Consider the following 20,826-nt stretch of genomic DNA (forward strand, 5'->3'; position numbering starts at 1 on the left):
GATGAACGGGGGATGAACGGGTGATGAACAGGGGATGAACGGGTGATGAACAGGGGATGAACGGGGGATGAACAGGGGATGAACGGGTGATTCTGATGCAGGCAGACTCAAACCGTTTCTGACCTTTTGTCTCGCTGTGATGGACCCGTCCTCCTCTGTCCACCTGCTGAGTTCACAGGGTCCTGTCTGTCGGACAGGAAGTGGAGCTATATGTTAGGAGGAGGAGGAGGAGGAGGAGGAGGAGGAGGAGGAAGATCTGCTACCTGTTCTCTGGATGAACAAACCTGCATGAAGCTTTTTTTGCTGCAGTTCTTTTAGTTTCCGCCACATGAAAACCTCCAGGAAGTCCTCGGCTCTTCAGTTGGAAACCTTTGATGTTTGGCCCTCAGATATCACTCATTTTCATCAGATTAAAGTTAAATTTCTCTTAAAGCTTTGCTTCTTTTCTCTTTTCTTTGGCTGCAGATCTGCAGGAAACTGATTTTGAATTCAGCTCTCAGATGCTAAAGAAGTGAAGCAGAGCTTTCGGGTCCAAATGGAAACGTAGTAAAAGAAAGCGTGACAGAAACTCAGCAGCTGGAGCTCAGGCCTGATAAGCAGCTTTTCTCTTTCTCAAGATAAAACTGAGCAACAAAGAGCCACAAACAAACAAACAAACAAGGTTTATATTAATTTATATTTTTTATTCATCTTCTTGTTTTTGACCTAAACCTTTGCTTTAAATGATTAATCTTCACAGCTTTGCTTTTGTTTCGATTTGGAGCAAAAACATCTGAACTTTTCTGACCTTTATCATCTTTTTAACTTGACAAACATGCTTCAGTCACACAGTTACCAAATGTTAAAGACGAAGGAATGCATATCGCCCGCCACCGTTTTTGTGGGTGACTCAGCTACTACCAGCCCATCGATGCTGCTACTATCAGCATCTGTAAAACTGACTGAGTTGTTGTCATTTGTTCCCAACTTCCAGCTGGCTGTGGCGGCCATCGTAGAGTTTCAGTAAAATCTGTGCAGCGGTTCATCAGATATTTTGCTAACAGGCAGATAAACTCAGACATCAACATCAGTCTTTTCTCTTCCTGCTGCTTTAAAACAAACCTGTCTCTGCTCCCGTCCTCCCTCCGGTTTGTTCTTTAACTCAGACCACTTCCTCTGTTTGTCTTTCCCTCCTCTTCCTCCTCTCCTGATCCCTCCTTCCATAACTCCTCCTCCTCCTCCTCAGACTGTGGTCTGAACCTTCATCTCTGATGCTGAGCTTCGTTAAATACACGTGGGGCGTTCAGGTGTCCTTAAAGCTGCAGGAAAGCTGTGATTTTTCAGTTTTAAACCTTGCTGAGTGAGTCTGTGGTCGCTGGGATTGATGGGATATCAGAGGAGCATGTGGCGCAGTCTGGCAGGAGGAGGAGGAGGTGCTGTGGTCAGGTGCTCGTGCTCAGAGGAGGAGGTGAGGATCTCCTTCAGGAGCACCGGGGATGAGCGGCGGCTCAGACGGGTGTTTGTGCGCCGCTGGTTTGGTGAGTCGAAGCTGAAACTGTCACTCATCATGTTGTAATAAACCTTTCTGAGCCTCCTGAGGTTTTCTCCTGTCCGGACCGGAGGTTCGGTTCTGTCCCGTCTAACGGTTGGCGCCGAGTGCTTCAGGTGTTTGAATGTAAACTCTGAGCTCTGATTGGCTCACCGACTCTCTTATCAGGCCCATAAACTCACTCCCTTCCTGCTGGGTCAGTGAACGACTCGCTGCCTGGCAGGAAGCCAGGAAGCTAACGGTCAGCAGAGTGTGTGTTTGTTTTCAAACACACACTCTGCTCCTCCTCCTCTTCCTCCTCCTCCTCCTCCTCCTCCTCCTCCTGGTTCAGCATGGAGTAAATCCAGAGGTTTTCCCGTCTTCAGGCTGGTTTAACTCTGAGTTGTGGACTTCTTTTCATCGAGTCACACAAACTGTTGGACGTCTTCCTTGTCTTCCTGTCCCCTCATGAGACTCTTCTAGTTTTATGCGTCTCTGTCCCGTTTCTTCAGAAGCAGCCTTTGGTTCAGGAGTTTCACAGAATCCTCAACATGTTTGTGTTAAAAAGCTGCAGCTCTCCTGATTCGGACCTTTTCTGCTGTTTCTGTGTCGCTTTAGAGACAAACTGGTTTGTTTTGACTCACAGCAGCAGGACAGAAAATCTGCAGATTTAATCTGAGGATAAAAACAAACTTTGACTCCTTTTAAAACCAAAGTTCAGCTGAATTTCAGTTCAAACTCAACAATGATGTGATGAGTTTAACTTTATCTTTGCATTTATTGTAGATTTTCCTGTTTGAGTCAAACAGTAATTTATATTTATTCATATAAATCATGATATTTATGTGCATATTAGCAGCATTAGTGGTTAAATTAGTTAGTTAGTTGGTGAGTTTGTAAAAGTTTTTAGTGAGTAAATTAATGCTCAGTTTGAAGTTTTATAAAAACTCTAGTTTACACATTTATTTAAAGACATCAGTGATATTTGGACTAAACTAAAAGGCGAAATATAAATCCTTTTATATTCATAAAATCTTTCCTTTTTTGTAATTTAACTCTTCTTTTTTAAAAAAAAGATACAGTGTGTGGACCAAATCTTTTCTACATAAACTAGAATATCTGAGAAGCTTAATTTCTAACTCTAAAGTCTGGAATAATTAGTGAAGAGTATTTTATAAAATCAGGACGGTAGAAATGATTCAGACAGATTTAAACGTTCTTGTTGCTGAAGTTTTCGTTTCTCCGTCGTTCGTGTTTCAGTTGGTTCTGTTTGCAGAACGACAAGCCATCTTCTTCTTTGTTTTATTAAACAGAACCTCAGGATTCTGGTCCCGGTCCTGGTCCTGGTCCTGGTCCTGGTCCCGGTCCTGGTCCTGGTCCCGGTCCCGGTCCCGGTCCCGGTCCTGGTTCTGGTCCTGGTCCTGGTTCTGACCACCAGATTTGTTGTGTTGCTGAGAGACCTGAAAGGTTGTTTGATTTTCTGCCTCTGGTCTGACCTGAAGGCCACAGACGGTAATATTTGCTCTCAGGTGCTTTCTCACCTGAACAGGTGAGCAGCAAGAATGTTTACAGAGGATTGTTTCCTTTGAGTAAACAAGGCGTGTCTCACCTGAGCCCATGTGACCTGCTCAGGTACCACACACCTGTCTGGGATCTTTCCGAGGACAGCTGCAGTCGTGTTTCAGGGTTTTATTGCTGCTTTTCTTGGACTTTTCTGAAAACGCTTCATTACCCATGATCCTTTGCTCCAGTTTAACTAACCCAGACTCATCGTGAAGGTCAGTGATTTTCTCCTGCTGTTTGAGTCCAGTTTGTCCTCAGTGTCCCAGCTGTCCCGACAGGTGTGCTGCTGGGGTTAAACACCTGTAATTAAGCTGCACACGACGGTCTGTCTTAAACCTGAACTTTAGCTCCTTCGTTCTTCATTAAATCTTTTTTCTTAACCACAATATTTGAGTATGATGGTTTGTATTTAACCTTTAACCTAATAAAACATTTAATAACGATGAGTGTTTGAAATCCTGTCGTTTAGCATCGAAGTGCAGCTGAATTTCCGTCTCTGTTTTGTGTCTCAGGTGGACTTTCAGTGTCTCTGCTGCTCAGATATTTGTCTAAACCCTCAGAGGACTGGGGTATGTCCACTCACCGACCCGAGGTGTCACTGTGAACGCATGAATGTGAATCTAATCAGTCCGTGCCAACGGTCCAATCAGAATGCAGGGATTGATTCCTGCTGATTGACCTGATTGAACTTCTTTCAGGGATGTTGGGTTGATCATTAAATTGGAGACGTAATCTGTCCACAGCTCGAATCTGTGAATCAAGGTGAATGCATGTCACCCGCTGCCTTTCCTGCCGGTTTCCAACTGAAAGCTTCTTCTGATGAGCTGTAGCCATTTTGGTCAAACCTTGTAAATTATAATCCTGTTAAATATTTCCAGATCTTATAAAAAGTGTTGGAGCATGTGAGGATGACTCTCGGCTACCATCCCATCAAATTTGAGCCTAATATCTGTATATTTGACCAAATCTCAGCCATTTCTGTGTTGCTAAGGTCGGTTAGGTGAAGCAGCCAACCTGAACATGATTGACCCAAAAAGGTAAATCAGTTGGAGGTGTACGTCCAGTGTTTCATGAGATATTTTGCCAACTCCAATTAAAAAGTTCTCTGCTGCTTTTAGTTTCTGTTGCTTGTTGCTGTTTTCTTCATGTTTCATCACATCGTACGATGCTTGGGGTCATTTTCATTCCTGGCATTCCTCGGGTCTGAGTCCTGTCGGTGATTCATTGTTTGACGGCAGCTCTGGCATCATTCCATCCACCCGGACGGGTTTAACGTTAGCTTGGAAAAATAAAAACAGTAACTTTTGTTTTGAAACTCTTCTGGTCGTCCTTTCAGTTCCTTGTCAGCTTTAGGAACAAATACAGAAAACTGACAAATTCATTTATAGCTGATGTTTTTGTAGCTGGACTTTTAGTGTAAAAGCCACACTTTTATTGTGAAAGGGATCTGAAGCTTCCTCTCAGGTTCCTTCGTTGGTTGTAGTTTGCAGTTTGTCCTGACAGGGGGCAGTGTTGTCACCCTGACATTAATGTGGAGGGTTTAGTTTAATTTCGCTGACATCATATCCTGTCCCCCGCTCAGAGTCGCCCCGCCTGTCCAATGCCTCCATCAGCAGCGATGAGCCCGCTCCATCGGCCGCACCGTCCGACTCCTCTGACCTGCCGCCGTCGGGCCAGCGCCCCGTCAGCCTGATCTCGACGCAGTCCTCCGGTTACGGATCCTCCAGAGACGACTACCTCTCCCCACCTCAGCTCCCCGCAGGATCCTCCAACGTTGACCAGAACCAGAACCTGAGCCCCGCAGAGGGCGCTGCTGACCCTGAGGCTCTGACGAAGGGGCGGAGCTTCGTTCACAACAAAAACAACAACAATAAAGAGTGGACACCAAATCGAGCGTTTAGTCGACGACAGCAGGGGTCACCCTTCATCAGGGCGAGCATGGCGCCCAACCCCCAGCTGAAATACCTGGACCGCGTTGTCATGGAGATCATCGAGACGGAGAGGACGTACGTCAGAGACCTGCGTATGATTATAGAGGTAAGTCGGCGAATACCTCTGTACGTTCAGAGTTACACAACAGATCCTGAAGAAGACACTCAGGACAGAAGATGTTGTGCTCAGGACTTTGGACCCAGGTTCTGGGTCAGGACACAAAGAACACAGTTCACAGGGACAGGTGGTGGGACAGGGGACAGAAGGAGGACAGCCTCTGGTTTTAGAGGAAGTAGCCTGGCAGCAGTTTGTCGTCACAAACTATAATTACCAGGTTAAGATGGATTAACTGGTTATGTAACCATCAGGATCACAGAGAGACCTGAACCCAGCACACATACCTGAACCAAGACCAGGGACCTGAACCAAGACCAGAGACCTGAACCCAGCACACATACCTGAACCCAGACCAGGGACCTGAACCCAGACCAGGGACCTGAACCAAGACCAGGGACCTGAACCAAGACCAGAGACCTGAACCAAGACCAGGGACCTGAACTAAGACCAGAGACCTGAACTAAGACCAGGGACCTGAACTAAGACCAGAGACCTGAACTAAGACCAGAGACCTGAACCACGACCAGAGACCTGAACCACGACCAGGGACCTGAACTAAGACCAGGGACCTGAACCAAGAATCTAAAACAAAGAAATAAATCTTAATCTAAAGCAGAGATCTGAATCTAAAATATCTAAATCTAAATATACAACAGATTATTTCAGATTATATTTAAAATATTTGTCTTTAAAGGTAAGAAGGAATTAGTTTATTATTTAATAAAGCAGTTGAATTTCTATGGCTTATAATGTAATAAATGTATTGTAATGTAAAAAATGAGGACATATATTTGTTTTGTCATTTTATCAAACAGCGAGTAATCAGATTACTAAATACTGATGAGGGATACTTGCTGACTCAGTCTGCCCCCTGCTGGACAAATGGAAACATGACAGAACAGAATTAATTTCTGCTCACATATTAAACCCGGTTTATTTATTTAGTTTGATTCTTAGTTTTGATCTTTCATCTTTTTTGTTATTTTTACTGAAGTTTTTTATTGTCTGAACAGAAAAGAAGAAAGAAACAAAATAAAAGAGGCTCAAAAGACTTATGTTTCCCCACCTTCTCCTTCCTGATAACAGGATTATCTGGCTCACATCATCGATCAGTCCTCTCTGTCCATCAGTCCCGAGCAGGTCTGCGCTCTTTTTGGAAACATCGAGGAAATCTTTCAGTTCAACAGGTAAAACCGCAGAATCATTTCCATTATTATCCTTCACCTGAGACAGGCTGAGTTTGTTTCTCACACCGGTGCAGTCTGTAAACAGTCTGTAAAATGAGTCGTGATGTTCATGTTTTGGTGGCGTTGTCGTGGTAACCGCCTCCTGTTCGCAGCGAGCTGCTGCAGGATCTCGACATGTGCGACCACGACCCCGTCGCCATCGCCAGGTGTTTTGTTTTGAAGGTGAGAATTTATAGATCAGACATTCAGGTTAAAGTGTTTCTGTAAAGTTTCTTTATTTGACGTCATGTTTCTGTTTCAGAGTGAATACTTTGAGGTCTACACTCAGTACTGCACCAACTACCCAAAGTACGTTCACACCTGTCTCCCTTCTGTTCACACCTGTCTCCCAACTGTTCACACCTGTCTCCCTTCTGTTCACACCTGTCTCCCATCTGTCCACACCTGTCTCCCATCAGTTCACACCTGTCTCCCATCAGTTCACACCTGTGTTTTCACCCACCGTTACGATGTTTCTACCTGTTTTACTTCACACCTTGTCCTGGTCATGTCCCTGATCTCCATCCTTTTACCTTTTTACACCAGTTTTATGTCTCGCCTCTTTACCTTGCCACATCTGTATTTCCTCTTCCCACCTGGTTCACACCTGTTTACTCTTTTTATTCTTTACATTTTAGCCCCAGCTACTCAAACACTTCCTTACGTTTTGTTCCCATGTTTTGTGTTCATCCTTCTCCTTTCTCCACACCTGTCTGCTGGTCTTCACACCTGGATTTTAAATGTCCAGATGTTTCCCACCTGCATACACTCATTCATTTCCACCCTTTCACACCATTTTCCAGCTTTAACTCAGGTTTTCTTTTCACACCCTTTTTCTCTTCCTGTTTCCATGTTAGAACTCGTTACACACCTGTTACATATTCCTTCCCGCTCATTACCTGTGGACACTTGTTCAAACTTGTTTTTTATGTTTCACATCTAAATTTCTCCATTTTTTACCTGAATACCAATCCTTGGTTTTAATATAAAATATCTCATCCACACCTGTTTCAGCTCAGTGGCAGCGCTGACGGAGTGCATGGGGAATAAATCTCTGGCCAACTTTTTCCGAGACCGTCAGGCGTCGTTGAAGTGTTCCCTTCCTCTGGGTTCATACCTGCTGAAACCCGTTCAGAGGATTCTGAAATACCACCTGCTGCTACAGGTACCGTTTCACTGGTACCAAGTACTTTAAAATACACATTTAATTATCGTGTTCCTTATTATTAAAGGAAATCTGTGGTTTTTACGGACTTTGTTTGTGTTTGTTAATGGATTTAAGTCAGACTCATAATAATTTTAATTCCAGGATCTTGTTTAGAGTTTTTTATTGACTTAATATAAAATAAAAACCTTGTTTATTTATAAACTTTCTGTTTTTGGTGCTACAGATGTTTCTGTTCTTCTTTTCTTTTGTGTGAGGTAATATTATCAGATTTAGTCACTGAGCTGTACTCAGGGCTGTGGATCAGTGGTTAGAGCAGTCGTTTTTCAATGAGAGAGTCGGAGGTTTGATTCCTGTCGAAGTGTCCCTGGGCAGGACACTGAACCCCTAACTGTCTCCGATGTGTCCCATCGGTGTAAGGATGTGATCTGAAGCTCTGATCGGACTCTAGAGAAACATTTATTCAGATTCGTAGAGCCTGGATGGAGAAATGAGGCAGATCGTGTTGGAAAGAGGCCTGGTTGGCTGGAAAGCTGCTAAATGACTAAAGTCCATTTCCTGTTTAAAATATGTCTTCTGATGTTGCAAACAGAATGTTGAATGTTTGACGTTTGCAGAAATAGAAACTAATCCTCTGCATAAAACCAAATATTTGACTTCTTATTAAATAAAGGTTGTTGGTATGCTTGGTGGCGACGTGTTTCAGGAGATTGCGAAGCACTTTGACCCCGAGGAGGAGGGTTACGATGTGGTGGAGGACGCCATCTACACCATGACGGGGGTGGCGTGGTACATCAACGACATGAAGAGGAAACACGAGCACGCCGTCCGCCTGCAGGTCGCTAACAGCACCTTTAACGTTTAACATTTATCGGCTTGTTTTTAACCAGGATAACCAGTTTGATGTCAGACAGACACAATCTGAACAACTTTAATGATTTAATGGACTCATTTTATGTCTGAAAGGTTGAAACTAAAGTTTTGGGAAGTGAGAAACATCAGATTTAGGTGCACAAATAAATGTATCCTTATTTAATGATTGTGTAGTTAATGGTCAACTTATTTTATTGTTTGTTTGTCACAAAAGGTAAAAATAATATAATACTAAATTATATTTGTAGGAGGTCCAGTCGTTGCTGCTGAACTGGAAAGGTCCGGACCTCACCACCTTCGGAGAACTGGTTCTAGAAGGAACCTTCAAAGTCCACCGGGCCAAAAATGAGAGGACGCTCTTCCTGTTTGACCGCATTCTGCTCATCACCAAACGCCGCGGCGAGCATTACGTCTACAAGTCGCTCATCTCTGTGAGGAAGCAGAAGGAAAGTGGCTTCAGGCTGCTGCTGCTGGGGTTTTAATGCTCCTCTGTTTGTTGTCAGTCCTCCAACCTGATGCTGATCAAGAGCTCCAAGGACTCCCTGAGCTTCAGCGTGACCCATTACAAGCACCCCAAACAGGCTCACACGGTCCAGGTGAGTCCAGGTGCACCGCGCCGACTCCAGCTGAGGATGGAAACCACCTCCAGCTGCTGGGTCAGCTGTTGCTGTTTCTTGTTTTTGTGTTTCAGGCGAAGACGTTGGAGGAGAAGAAGATCTGGACTCATCACATCAAACGCATCATTCTGGAAAACCACCTGACCAACATCCCCCAGAAGGTCAGAGACCGCCTACTCCACTGGTACCACCAGTACAGACCCGGTACCAGCAGTACAGACCCGGTACCACCAGTAAAGACCTGGTACCACCAGTACAGAACTGGTACCACCAGTACAGACTCAGTACCACCAGTACAGACTCCAGTACCACCAGTACAGACTCCAGTACCACCAGTACAGACTCAGTACCACCAGTACAGACTCAGTACCACNCACACCTGTCTCCCTTCTGTTCACACCTGTCTCCCATCTGTCCACACCTGTCTCCCATCTGTCCACACCTGTCTCCCATCTGTCCACACCTGTCTCCCATCTGTCCACACCTGTCTCCCATCTGTTCACACCTGTCTCCCTTCTGTTTACACCTGTCTCCCATCTGTTCACACCTGTCTCCCATCTGTCCGCACCTGTCTCCCATCTGTTCACACCTGTTTACCATCTGTTCACACCTGTCCTACTTCTGTTCACACCTGTCTCCCATCTGTTCACACCTGTCTCCCATCTGTTCACACCTGTCTCCCTTCTGTTCACACCTGTCTCCCATCAGTTCACACCTGTTTCCCATCTGTCCACACCTGTCTCCCATCAGTTCACACCTGTCTCCCATCAGTTCACACCTGTGTTTTCACCCACCGTTACGATGTTTCTACCTGTTTTACTTCACACCTTGTCCTGGTCATGTCCCTGATCTCCATCCTTTTACCTTTTTACACCAGTTTTATGTCTCGCCTCTTTACCTTGCCACATCTGTATTTCCTCTTCCCACCTGGTTCACACCTGTTTACTCTTTTTATTCTTTACATTTTAGCCCCAGCTACTCAAACACTTCCTTACGTTTTGTTCCCATGTTTTGTGTTCATCCTTCTCCTTTCTCCACACCTGTCTGCTGGTCTTCACACCTGGATTTTAAATGTCCAGATGTTTCCCACCTGCATACACTCATTCATTTCCACCCTTTCACACCATTTTCCAGCTTTAACTCAGGTTTTCTTTTCACACCCTTTTTCTCTTCCTGTTTCCATGTTAGAACTCGTTACACACCTGTTACATATTCCTTCCCGCTCATTACCTGTGGACACTTGTTCAAACTTGTTTTTTATGTTTCACATCTAAATTTCTCCATTTTTTACCTGAATACCAATCCTTGGTTTTAATATAAAATATCTCATCCACACCTGTTTCAGCTCAGTGGCAGCGCTGACGGAGTGCATGGGGAATAAATCTCTGGCCAACTTTTTCCGAGACCGTCAGGCGTCGTTGAAGTGTTCCCTTCCTCTGGGTTCATACCTGCTGAAACCCGTTCAGAGGATTCTGAAATACCACCTGCTGCTACAGGTACCGTTTCACTGGTACCAAGTACTTTAAAATACACATTTAATTATCGTGTTCCTTATTATTAAAGGAAATCTGTGGTTTTTACGGACTTTGTTTGTGTTTGTTAATGGATTTAAGTCAGACTCATAATAATTTTAATTCCAGGATCTTGTTTAGAGTTTTTTATTGACTTAATATAAAATAAAAACCTTGTTTATTTATAAACTTTCTGTTTTTGGTGCTACAGATGTTTCTGTTCTTCTTTTCTTTTGTGTGAGGTAATATTATCAGATTTAGTCACTGAGCTGTACTCAGGGCTGTGGATCAGTGGTTAGAGCAGTCGTTTTTCAATGAGAGAGTCGGAGGTTTGATTCCTGTCGAAGTGTCCCTGGGCAGGACACTGAACCCCTAACTGTCTCCGATGTGTCCCATCGGTGTAAGGATGTGATCTGAAGCTCTGATCGGACTCTAGAGAAACATTTATTCAGATTCGTAGAGCCTGGATGGAGAAATGAGGCAGATCGTGTTGGAAAGAGGCCTGGTTGGCTGGAAAGCTGCTAAATGACTAAAGTCCATTTCCTGTTTAAAATATGTCTTCTGATGTTGCAAACAGAATGTTGAATGTTTGACGTTTGCAGAAATAGAAACTAATCCTCTGCATAAAACCAAATATTTGACTTCTTATTAAATAAAGGTTGTTGGTATGCTTGGTGGCGACGTGTTTCAGGAGATTGCGAAGCACTTTGACCCCGAGGAGGAGGGTTACGATGTGGTGGAGGACGCCATCTACACCATGACGGGGGTGGCGTGGTACATCAACGACATGAAGAGGAAACACGAGCACGCCGTCCGCCTGCAGGTCGCTAACAGCACCTTTAACGTTTAACATTTATCGGCTTGTTTTTAACCAGGATAACCAGTTTGATGTCAGACAGACACAATCTGAACAACTTTAATGATTTAATGGACTCATTTTATGTCTGAAAGGTTGAAACTAAAGTTTTGGGAAGTGAGAAACATCAGATTTAGGTGCACAAATAAATGTATCCTTATTTAATGATTGTGTAGTTAATGGTCAACTTATTTTATTGTTTGTTTGTCACAAAAGGTAAAAATAATATAATACTAAATTATATTTGTAGGAGGTCCAGTCGTTGCTGCTGAACTGGAAAGGTCCGGACCTCACCACCTTCGGAGAACTGGTTCTAGAAGGAACCTTCAAAGTCCACCGGGCCAAAAATGAGAGGACGCTCTTCCTGTTTGACCGCATTCTGCTCATCACCAAACGCCGCGGCGAGCATTACGTCTACAAGTCGCTCATCTCTGTGAGGAAGCAGAAGGAAAGTGGCTTCAGGCTGCTGCTGCTGGGGTTTTAATGCTCCTCTGTTTGTTGTCAGTCCTCCAACCTGATGCTGATCAAGAGCTCCAAGGACTCCCTGAGCTTCAGCGTGACCCATTACAAGCACCCCAAACAGGCTCACACGGTCCAGGTGAGTCCAGGTGCACCGCGCCGACTCCAGCTGAGGATGGAAACCACCTCCAGCTGCTGGGTCAGCTGTTGCTGTTTCTTGTTTTTGTGTTTCAGGCGAAGACGTTGGAGGAGAAGAAGATCTGGACTCATCACATCAAACGCATCATTCTGGAAAACCACCTGACCAACATCCCCCAGAAGGTCAGAGACCGCCTACTCCACTGGTACCACCAGTACAGACCCGGTACCAGCAGTACAGACCCGGTACCACCAGTAAAGACCTGGTACCACCAGTACAGAACTGGTACCACCAGTACAGACTCAGTACCACCAGTACAGACTCCAGTACCACCAGTACAGACTCCAGAACCACAAGTACAAACTCAGTACCACCAGTACAGACTCCAGTACCACCAGTACAGACTCCAGTACCACCAGTACAGACTCAGTACCACCAGTACAGACTCAGTACCACCAGTACAGACTCCAGTAACAGAAGCTGTTTGTTGTTTCAGGCTAAAGAGGCCTTTCTGGACATGGATTCTATCCGTGAGGACAAACCTTTTTACTGTTTTCCAGTTGAAGTTGTTTGTTATTGTTGGTAACGTTGTTGTTTATTGTTGTTGTTGTTGTTTTCTTGCAGATGCTCCCAAGTATCGCTACAGTCCGGAGCGTCTGAAGAAACCCGTGTCGGAGGAGTTTCCACGAGACGCTCGTTACGGCCGCAGACAGTCGGGTGAACAGAAACCTGATTATTGATCGTTAGTAATTATTATTGATTCAATTGTTATTAATGTTATTTTTTCCTTTACAGAACCAACCAAACAAATAATGAAGAGCAGCAAAGGTAAAAAAACTAAAATAAAAGCTGAACATCTGAACTGATGTTACTAAAAGCTAAAATTAGCCAAACCATAGCAAAAAGCTGATTGGCTCATAAGAAGATAAATAATGGAGCCAGTATGGATTTAATTTAAGAGAAGAATGTTTTTGAATGAAATGAGAAAATGTATAACTTTAAAAGGTATGAAACTTACAAAAGTTTAAAGTCATAGCAGAATCTTCCTGATGGAGCTGAAAACTTTGATATATGAAAAACTGAAATAAAACAAAGTGTCAAAGTATTTAGTTTAGCAACTAAAGCTGAAAACTGCAGTGTGGACGCTGACTCGTGGTAATAAAGCTCCATCAGATCAGAAAAAATCAAATAATTGTTGCTCAGCTGATGTGGGTGGAGCTGAGCTGAAGAGGCGGAGCTTCTATCCAGGAGGTGTGGCCTAAACAAAGGTTGTATCTTTATATAGAAGAAGCTGAAAAAGCAAATATTTAGTATTTTTACTTGATGTTTTAACTGCGTCTGATTGTGTTTAACTCGTTGTCTTGTCTGCTCCTGCAGCTGAACTGGCAGCACCTGTGCAGGTAAGGAAGTGACCTCACACACTCTGTAACGTGTCATGTGACGCAGGAAGCAGACAGATGTAATGTGATAGACAGAACCAGGGTGAGCAGTTTGTGACGTCCTGCAGCTCTCGGACAGTGAGTTCCCGCTGCAGCCCGCCGTCAGCAGCGGGACGCTGGAGTCCCGCCTCCTGGGAGAGTCTGACGCCAACAGACTCACCTGTGAGGAGGAGGAGGAGGAGGAGGGGCTCCTGGAGCAGCTGTTGTACAGCGAAGAGGAGGTGGAGGAAGAGGTGGGGCAGCTGGATGAGTTTCTGCTGGGGGACGAGCAGGTAGAAGACTTTGCCAGCTCCATGCTGGCTGCCATCTCCTGCTGGCACTACACCGTCCAGGCCTTCCTTTCCTCTGCGGGGATGGTGAGGCTTTTTGCTGCCAGCCCCCCCCACGACCCCACCCACAGCTCCACCTGCAGCGGCTCTGTAACACGCTAAACGGATGCATGGGTTTTATGTGTGCCACTAACACCAGGCAGCCTGCATGTTGGGGCTCAGCGCTCTGAAGTTGGATTCTGATGTTTTTAATGTCCAAAAAGTCCAGAGAAGGAACAGTTAGTTATAGACAGATGTTTACAGTCTTCATGGACATGAAGGTCCTGCTACATTTATGACTTCATTCACATAACAGGTTGAGTTCATTCAATCTGAAGTACCAACCTAAGTTTAAGGACTTTTAAATATATCTATATATATATTTAAAACAAGAACCCAAACGTTGATTCCACAAACGGCTGTGACATTTTGATGATGAGGTCTGATGAAAGGATTCAATCCTTCAAACACATTATTCTCAAACTTCTCTGACTGCCATGAGATCATCAGGAAATCTTCATCAATCTTTTGGTGTTCTGGTAATGCCAAACCTGCCATGACCTCCATGTCCATGAGAGGAGCCTGTGAGCATCTGGCAGGAGTACAGATGCTCGTTGACTCTCAGAGGCTCCAGAGTTTGATGCTTTCAGGTGGATCAGTCAGCCTAACACAAAGACTGGAAGCAACCTAGCTGTTTATAGATGTACCTAAAAAAATCTTCTTAGTTTTATTTTCAGACTCGCTGCAGATCTTAAGGGATCAGACGTTACGGTGTGAAGCTTGGTTTAAGCTCAGAGTTTGGGACAGTTCTATGGTTGCAGGATTAGGATGTAATGGTTGGAGTTCCAGTGGAAGTGGGATTATTAAAACTTTAAGATCAAGTCCTGGAGTTCCACAAGGGTCAGTCCTTGATACCATTAGGTTTTTCTGAGTATTTTCTTTTAGGTGAGGAAATTGAGAACCATTAGATCACAAAATCTGTTGCATTTTTTTTGACAATTACAGTAAAGTTATCTAAACTCAAGGTTCTTAAAAACTCTTAAAGAATCTAAGCAGACATCCTGTAACATGAACCATGACTGGAACTGATTGGAGTTCTCGCTCTCAGTTCAAACCATTATTAACCTAATTCTGTTTTTTTATCTGCTTCCAGTCTTTGTGGTAAACTCCTCTCATCCCTCCTGGACACAAAGAGAGAAAACAACAACATCCCTAAAACTGTTCCTGTTCTATAATAAATAACAACATTTAAATGGCTTTTATGGCGTTTTGCAACTGGCTTGATGGTCTTTTTGTTTTTAAGGAGCTTTTATCTCTGATCTGACTTTAACTGGACTTTTTACTGGTTGTTTGAATGAACCAAGAGTTGGAGGTTACCTTTTATACTTTTATTTGTTTGTTTTCTTTGGTTTTATTTTTTGGTTGCTTTGTGAAATCTGTGAAGTTACTGAACTTCTGTTTGCTGTGTTTGGTTTTCTTATAGTTTCTGTTTGTGATAAAGGGCCATTTCATGCAATATAACATGTTTCTCTGCTTTCTCGTGTTTTATCCAAGCCTGAGCTGCTGCCTCTTAAAATAATAAAGATGATTTGACTTTAGTTTGATTTTCAATCCATCAATTCTGCAGATAACTCAGAATACTCAGGACTTGGATTATGAGTGTTTTTTTGAGTGAAATGACCCTTTAATGTTAAATATTTACCATCATGGTTTGTTTGTTTGCCTTTTTTTTTTTGCTTTCACTGATAACATAGATGATGCCTGCTTCTGGTGTGTTTTTAATGAAGGTTTTCTTCTTTTAACACCTCGTTCTGCTTCATCTTTACTGAAGGAGACGGGAGGAGGAGACATCTCCTCAAACAGAGAAAATGGACGACTTTCTGAAGGAAATAAGCTGAATGGAAGTGAACCAACACCTGAGCAGGTAAACGGCAGCTCAGTGGACAAATCACCGTCCTCGTGTTTGATGTTGTCTTTGTCTGAAGCTGATCTGAGTTACTTCAGTCAAACAATCGTTTGTTTCTGTCGTTTTATCGTTAAAATGAAACTTGTTCCTGGAGACTCAGAGACTTTAAGATGCTCAGGTCTTATAAAGATTTTGTTTGAGATGTTCCGGTCAACTCAAGCCCGTCTTACTTTAGGTTCCTTAAATTCTGCAGTTTCAGAGCTGTTTTCTGACACCAGTTATAAAAAGACTGGTGGTAGAAATCACGGTGGGTAGAAAGAGGCTCGAGTTTGGTATGTTTTAGGTGGATGTAGGTGACAGAATAATGTGCGCAGCTTATAATACAGTTTAGCCAGCTGTGCCCACAGAAATGGAGCATTCCTTTCTAAAATTTGTTCAGAATTTAGTGAGTTTACAGTTTAAAAATTGCCTATTTTCTCGCAGTTTTTGAGTCTCCAACAGTTGCAGACGAGTAACAAACTTCCTTAAACAAGGACTTAGCTTTTAACACTCTGTTTCTGCATTTTTTGTTATATAAACAATAACTTGGAGGAATATGTCATTAGATGTTTTGCGTGTGAAGCTGCTTTATAAAACTTTACAATTTAAGAAGGACCAGAAATGTTGTGAGGTCCTGATGGTGATCAGAGATGAAGAACTACAGAAGGAAAAAGGTTTAGAGCAGAAACGAGAGACGATAAGTTTTCTGTTTCTAACATCTTGGCCACATAATTATCAACTCTTATGTCTTACAGCAAACAGCAGACACGCTGCCACAACAGAAAATACCAGAAAAGACAAATCCTGAAGCAGAGCTGTCCTCTGATCTGGGTTCTTCCATCATTTCTAAATCGCCTCCAAAGCCAGAAGATCTGAAGCCGGAGGAAGACCCGGAGCCTGTAGAAGAGCCATGTTTTGCCACAACGGATTCCGACTCAAAGACCCTGAGCAGCGGAGAGTCCTCAGAGGACGAGAGGGACGCGGTGGAGGAGTCTGAATCCCCGAGTATACTCCCGTCCTCCGTCCTGTCCAAGGCCAGCGACATCGCTCAGCACTTCAACAGCATCAAGAGAGGCAGCCTGGTTCAGGACGACGCTCGCTCCCTCGGCTGCCCCTCGCCTCGGTTACCCAGCAGGACCGGCAGCAGCCTCAGCCTCAGCACCAAGGCGGCAGACCGGCCGCTCAGGAGCCTGTCCTCAGAACCTGCAGAGGCCTTCAGTGACGCAGGCTTAACTCTGCCATCTCCTCGGGACGACAGCATCTTTGATCCAGACCGAAGCATTCGGCGACGGCGGGACTCCACCCTGTCCAAGCAGGACCAGCTTCTCATTGGGAAAATCAAGACCTACTACGAGAACGCTGGAAACCAGGACGCCACCTTCAGCATCCGGCGCAGAGAGAGTCTGACCTACATCCCGACGGGGCTGGTCAGGAGCTCAGTCAGCCGGCTGAACAGCGTCCCAAAAGATAAACATGTCTTAAGAAATCCGTCCGTTTCGACCACGTCTTCATGTCTGGATCCTCCCTCAGCAGATTCCACTTTCCCTTCAGAAACCTCTGATTTCATGGTTTCTAGTCTCTCTTTGGACTCTTTAAAGTCGGATCAGTTAGACTCAGATTCTGGGGACCAGCAAAGGTCCAGGTCTCAAAGCCTGCATGATAATCTGTTTGACGATGAGGAGTTCAGACCTTCATCTGAAATGATTAAGGTCTGGCAGGCAATGGAGCGACAGATCACCAAATCCCAAGGTGACGACACAGAATTAAATCAGTCCAGAGATGCTCTAAAAGCCTCCATAGCAGCCAGCGTTTATACCCCGACCAAGACCCTGACCAAGAGTTTTGACCCGGAGAGTGGAGCCTCTGACCTCAGCACCATCACAGAGGACTCCACAAGTCCCTCACCTCCTAAAACCAAAGCCTCGGGCTTCAGCCGAGCAGGAGGCGTGAAGAACAGCCTGAGGTGTTTCGGAGAAGAGACCGCAGCTCTTAAAGCCACAGTTCCTCGGGTGGCCCAGCTGAGGGCGGAGGCAGAGGGAGAAAGACCCGGAGAGAACTCAAAACAGGTGGACGATGTCGACAAGGGAAACAGCAAAGTCCTCTCTCTGGCCCGTCGATACAGTCAGCTGATCAAAACCACCAAACCCACGGTCCATCAGCGAAGCCAGAGGAAGGGCTTGGACTCTGTGGTGGAGGAGAAGGAGAATTCAGGTCAGTTACATCCTTTAACACGATCTTCATGGCTCCAACGTGTTCTTTAAACCTGAATGGAGTCGGTCATTTTATTCAGGGCAGTATGATAAAATCTAACTTCTGTGAAATTGGGAAAAATAAGAAATTGAAATATAACAGATCCATTTCATTGGTCAGATGGAGCTGTTAATAATTATAATATGGGCAGATGTAGAGTTCTGATCCGCCCGAGCCCGTCCTGCCTTCAACAAACACTCGATGACTGATTTCCTGTTGCACAACATGATCCAACCTGTCTGCACAAACTCAACGATTTCATCAGTTCAGGAAACAAATTCCACGTGTTTCTTAGAGTCTTGTGTTCAAAGTTTAAATATTGTGTAAATATAAATAAAAACACAACAATGATCTGCAGATCTCACATGTCCACATCTGATATGTTCACTGTGTTCCTCTGGGAGTAAAATAGGGCTTTGGAGTTTCTATTTGAAACTGATGTTCTGATCCATGTTCTGCAGGGAAGTCCAGCCTGACCCTGCCGCTGGTTTCTGACCAGCAGGCTGCCTCTCTGCCTCTGAGCCCCGCAGACCGGTCTGCGGCTGCTGCCGCCCCTCCAGGCCGAAGCCCCCTCAGCCCTCCTCCTTCCATCGAAGGCTTCAGCTGGCCTGATGTCCGCGAGCTCCGGTCCAGGTACTCCAACAGCGGCCGCTCTCAGAAGAACCTGGTGAGCCGGAGTCGCTCCATCCCAGAGAAGATGTTTGAATCCGGTCAGAGGAGGCACTCCCAAGGCTCCAGCCTCCTCCACGCTGACGAAGCCTCCGGCGGGGCTTCTTCACGCAAACTCCGAAGGAGCCGGAACGCAAACCAGGAGGAACGCAGCAAACGGCTTCAAAGAGCCAACTCTCTGGACCCTCAGCTCAGCAGAGCACAAAGGACTGAACTGCAGAGGCTGCAGGACGAGGCCGGCCACGACGGTTACTACATCGCAGCCGAGGCGCCGCTGTCAGATGACCCTGAGCGCACGCTCATCGTCATGGAGAAGCTGCCTGCGCCCAAGAAAACAGCCGAAGAACCAAAAGAGGAAGACGGTGAGAGCTACGTCCAGATCCGTTCTCCGACCAGCAGGGAGAAGATCTCCATCATGGCTGTCATCGACCGCTGCCGGGCCTATCAGGAGTCTGACGAGTACAAACAAAGGGAGGAAGCCAAAGCCAGAACCGAGCCGGGAAAGACGGCAGCAGCCTCTGCAGAGCAGGAGACCAGCAGGAAGACGGAGACGGAGGGCAGTCAGGGGAGCATCGTGAAAAATCTGAGAGAAAAGTTCCAGAGCCAGAGCTAAACCGGAAAACCTGCAGCATCCACTTTTTATATAAAACAACCAAAGATAGAAAAAACCTTTACTAGAAGAGAAGTTTAAAAACTGACCAAATGTCAAAGTTTCCCCCAAAATCAGAAAGTCCACAGCCGACAGGAACAGTTTGAGGAAACTACACACTTCTTTTCCCACACTGTGTAACAGAAAAAGCCAAATAACCCAAACACAAATTCTTGCTGCTACATAAATATTTGAATATATTAATTACCTTTAATCACCTGTAAATATCTTCATACCAGCATTAGGAACTGAATATTTGTTAAAAAGCACCTTTCTGTACAGTTTTAGTCCTGAGATCATGTTTGAGGTGAAACTAACCACTGATCAGGAGGTCAGCTCGTGGGGTTTGAAATTATAAAATAATGTTAACAGAAAGGTTTTACAGTCATGAGGGAAAAGAAAGTCCACCCTGTTTCACTTCTTGAGGTTTAGGACAATAAATCTGATCTTTACCAGGTTCTAAATTTATTCAAACTGAACCTCGAGTGATTAAAAACCAACAGATTCTCACATCAGATCATATTGAAAACTAAAATAATGTGCTTTTATTTGGCTTAAAAGATATTATTGGACTTCTCCTAACAAAAGTTTTCAACAATATATTTGTTTATTTTTAACATGTGATGTTTAAAATTCACTGTCAAAAAATCATTATGTGGGGATTTTAATTTGGGGAAAAAACAAAACATTTTAGATTGGAGAATACTGCAAATAATTTTTAAAAAGTGAGTAAATTCAATAAAACTGTTATTTAGCCAAAGCAGAAATTATTTAAGGTGTAAAATAAAATCATGAGCTACTTTTTGTATTCTAATTCCTTATTTAAAAACTAATATTATATGTGTTAATGTTGTGCCTTTTTCTGATTTTTATTGAATCTGTTTGTTTAATATTCTGATAAGTAACACTTTGTGCGTTTGAGTTGATGTTCCTGCTCAGAGGCACGTGGGCAGGTTTCGTCTGACCCTGGGTCCGCGTGCACATCCTCTTCCTCACTCAGTCGACCACTGTAACCTGCTCTGCACCTCATATTTATTGGATCTCATGTAAATATGTGTGTGTGTGTGTGTGTGTGTGTGTTGGATGTAAGGACTGTCTGAAGACATCTGTTCTGTTTCACATAAAAACCAGATACTGTGGAAAGATGATGTGTGTATTTGAGTGTGATGATGCCAACAACTCAAGAGTCACAATAAAAACCAATAAACAAGAAACCAAAAACTGATTGTTTTTATGTTGTTGTTGTTGTTGTTCCACCAAATCACAGATACAAACTTCTGGAAAAACATGTTTAAACTAATTAATCTGTGGATAAATAAAACTAGAAAAAATACATTTTCTGCAAAAATCCAACAAACGCTGATCTGAAAGATGGCTGCAAGTTACTGAGGAAACTGAAACTGAGAAGTTAAAGATAAAAGATGACGGATGGATGGATGGATGGATGATAGATGGATGGATGGTTGGATGTTGGTTGGCTGGATGGATGGGTGGATATTGGTTGGATGTTGGATGTTGGATGTTGGATGGATGTTGGATGATGGTTGGATGGATGGATGGATGGATGATGGATGGATGGATGGATGGATGGATGGATGGAT

At 44.2% G+C, this 20,826-nt stretch overlaps 1 protein-coding gene across 2 annotated transcripts; it reads left to right on the forward strand.

Moving 5' to 3' along the window:
* Positions 1–1,343: 1,343 nt before the first annotated feature.
* Positions 1,344–20,450, forward strand: LOC108242556 (pleckstrin homology domain-containing family G member 3). Of its 2 annotated transcripts, XM_017427450.3 has the most exons (18): positions 1,344–1,517; positions 4,653–5,107; positions 6,206–6,306; positions 6,459–6,528; positions 6,608–6,654; positions 7,360–7,510; positions 8,217–8,348; positions 8,632–8,814; positions 8,887–8,979; positions 9,075–9,161; positions 12,462–12,495; positions 12,590–12,682; positions 12,761–12,793; positions 13,343–13,365; positions 13,473–13,760; positions 15,544–15,636; positions 16,413–17,868; positions 18,369–20,450. In XM_017427450.3, exons 1-18 carry the CDS (start codon positions 1,364–1,366, stop codon positions 19,187–19,189), a joined length of 4,314 nt encoding a protein of 1,437 aa, XP_017282939.1. In that variant the 5' UTR covers positions 1,344–1,363; the 3' UTR covers positions 19,190–20,450. The 2 variants fall into 2 exon arrangements, with proteins under 2 accessions (XP_017282939.1, XP_017282938.1); XM_017427449.3 differs by lacking the exons at positions 1,344–1,517; positions 4,653–5,107; positions 6,206–6,306; ... (5 more) ...; positions 8,887–8,979; positions 9,075–9,161 and adding exons at positions 10,333–10,496; positions 11,203–11,334; positions 11,618–11,800; positions 11,873–11,965; positions 12,061–12,147.
* Positions 20,451–20,826: the final 376 nt, after the last annotated feature.

This window comes from Kryptolebias marmoratus, linkage group LG19 (genome assembly GCF_001649575.2).
Source record: "Kryptolebias marmoratus isolate JLee-2015 linkage group LG19, ASM164957v2, whole genome shotgun sequence".
Taxonomy (NCBI): domain Eukaryota; kingdom Metazoa; phylum Chordata; class Actinopteri; order Cyprinodontiformes; family Rivulidae; genus Kryptolebias; species Kryptolebias marmoratus.

What these genes read in the sequence shown, in the direction of transcription:
- LOC108242556 (XM_017427450.3), top strand. Translation starts at nt 1,364, where the DNA reads ATGGGATATCAGAGGAGCATGTGGCGCAGTCTGGCAGGAGGAGGAGGA. An exon ending in AATACCACCTGCTGCTACAG is followed by an intron (nt 7,511 to 8,216) that starts GTACCGTTTCAC and finishes GACGTGTTTCAG; the next exon opens with GAGATTGCGAAGCACTTTGA. An exon ending in AGCACGCCGTCCGCCTGCAG is followed by an intron (nt 8,349 to 8,631) that starts GTCGCTAACAGC and finishes TTATATTTGTAG; the next exon opens with GAGGTCCAGTCGTTGCTGCT.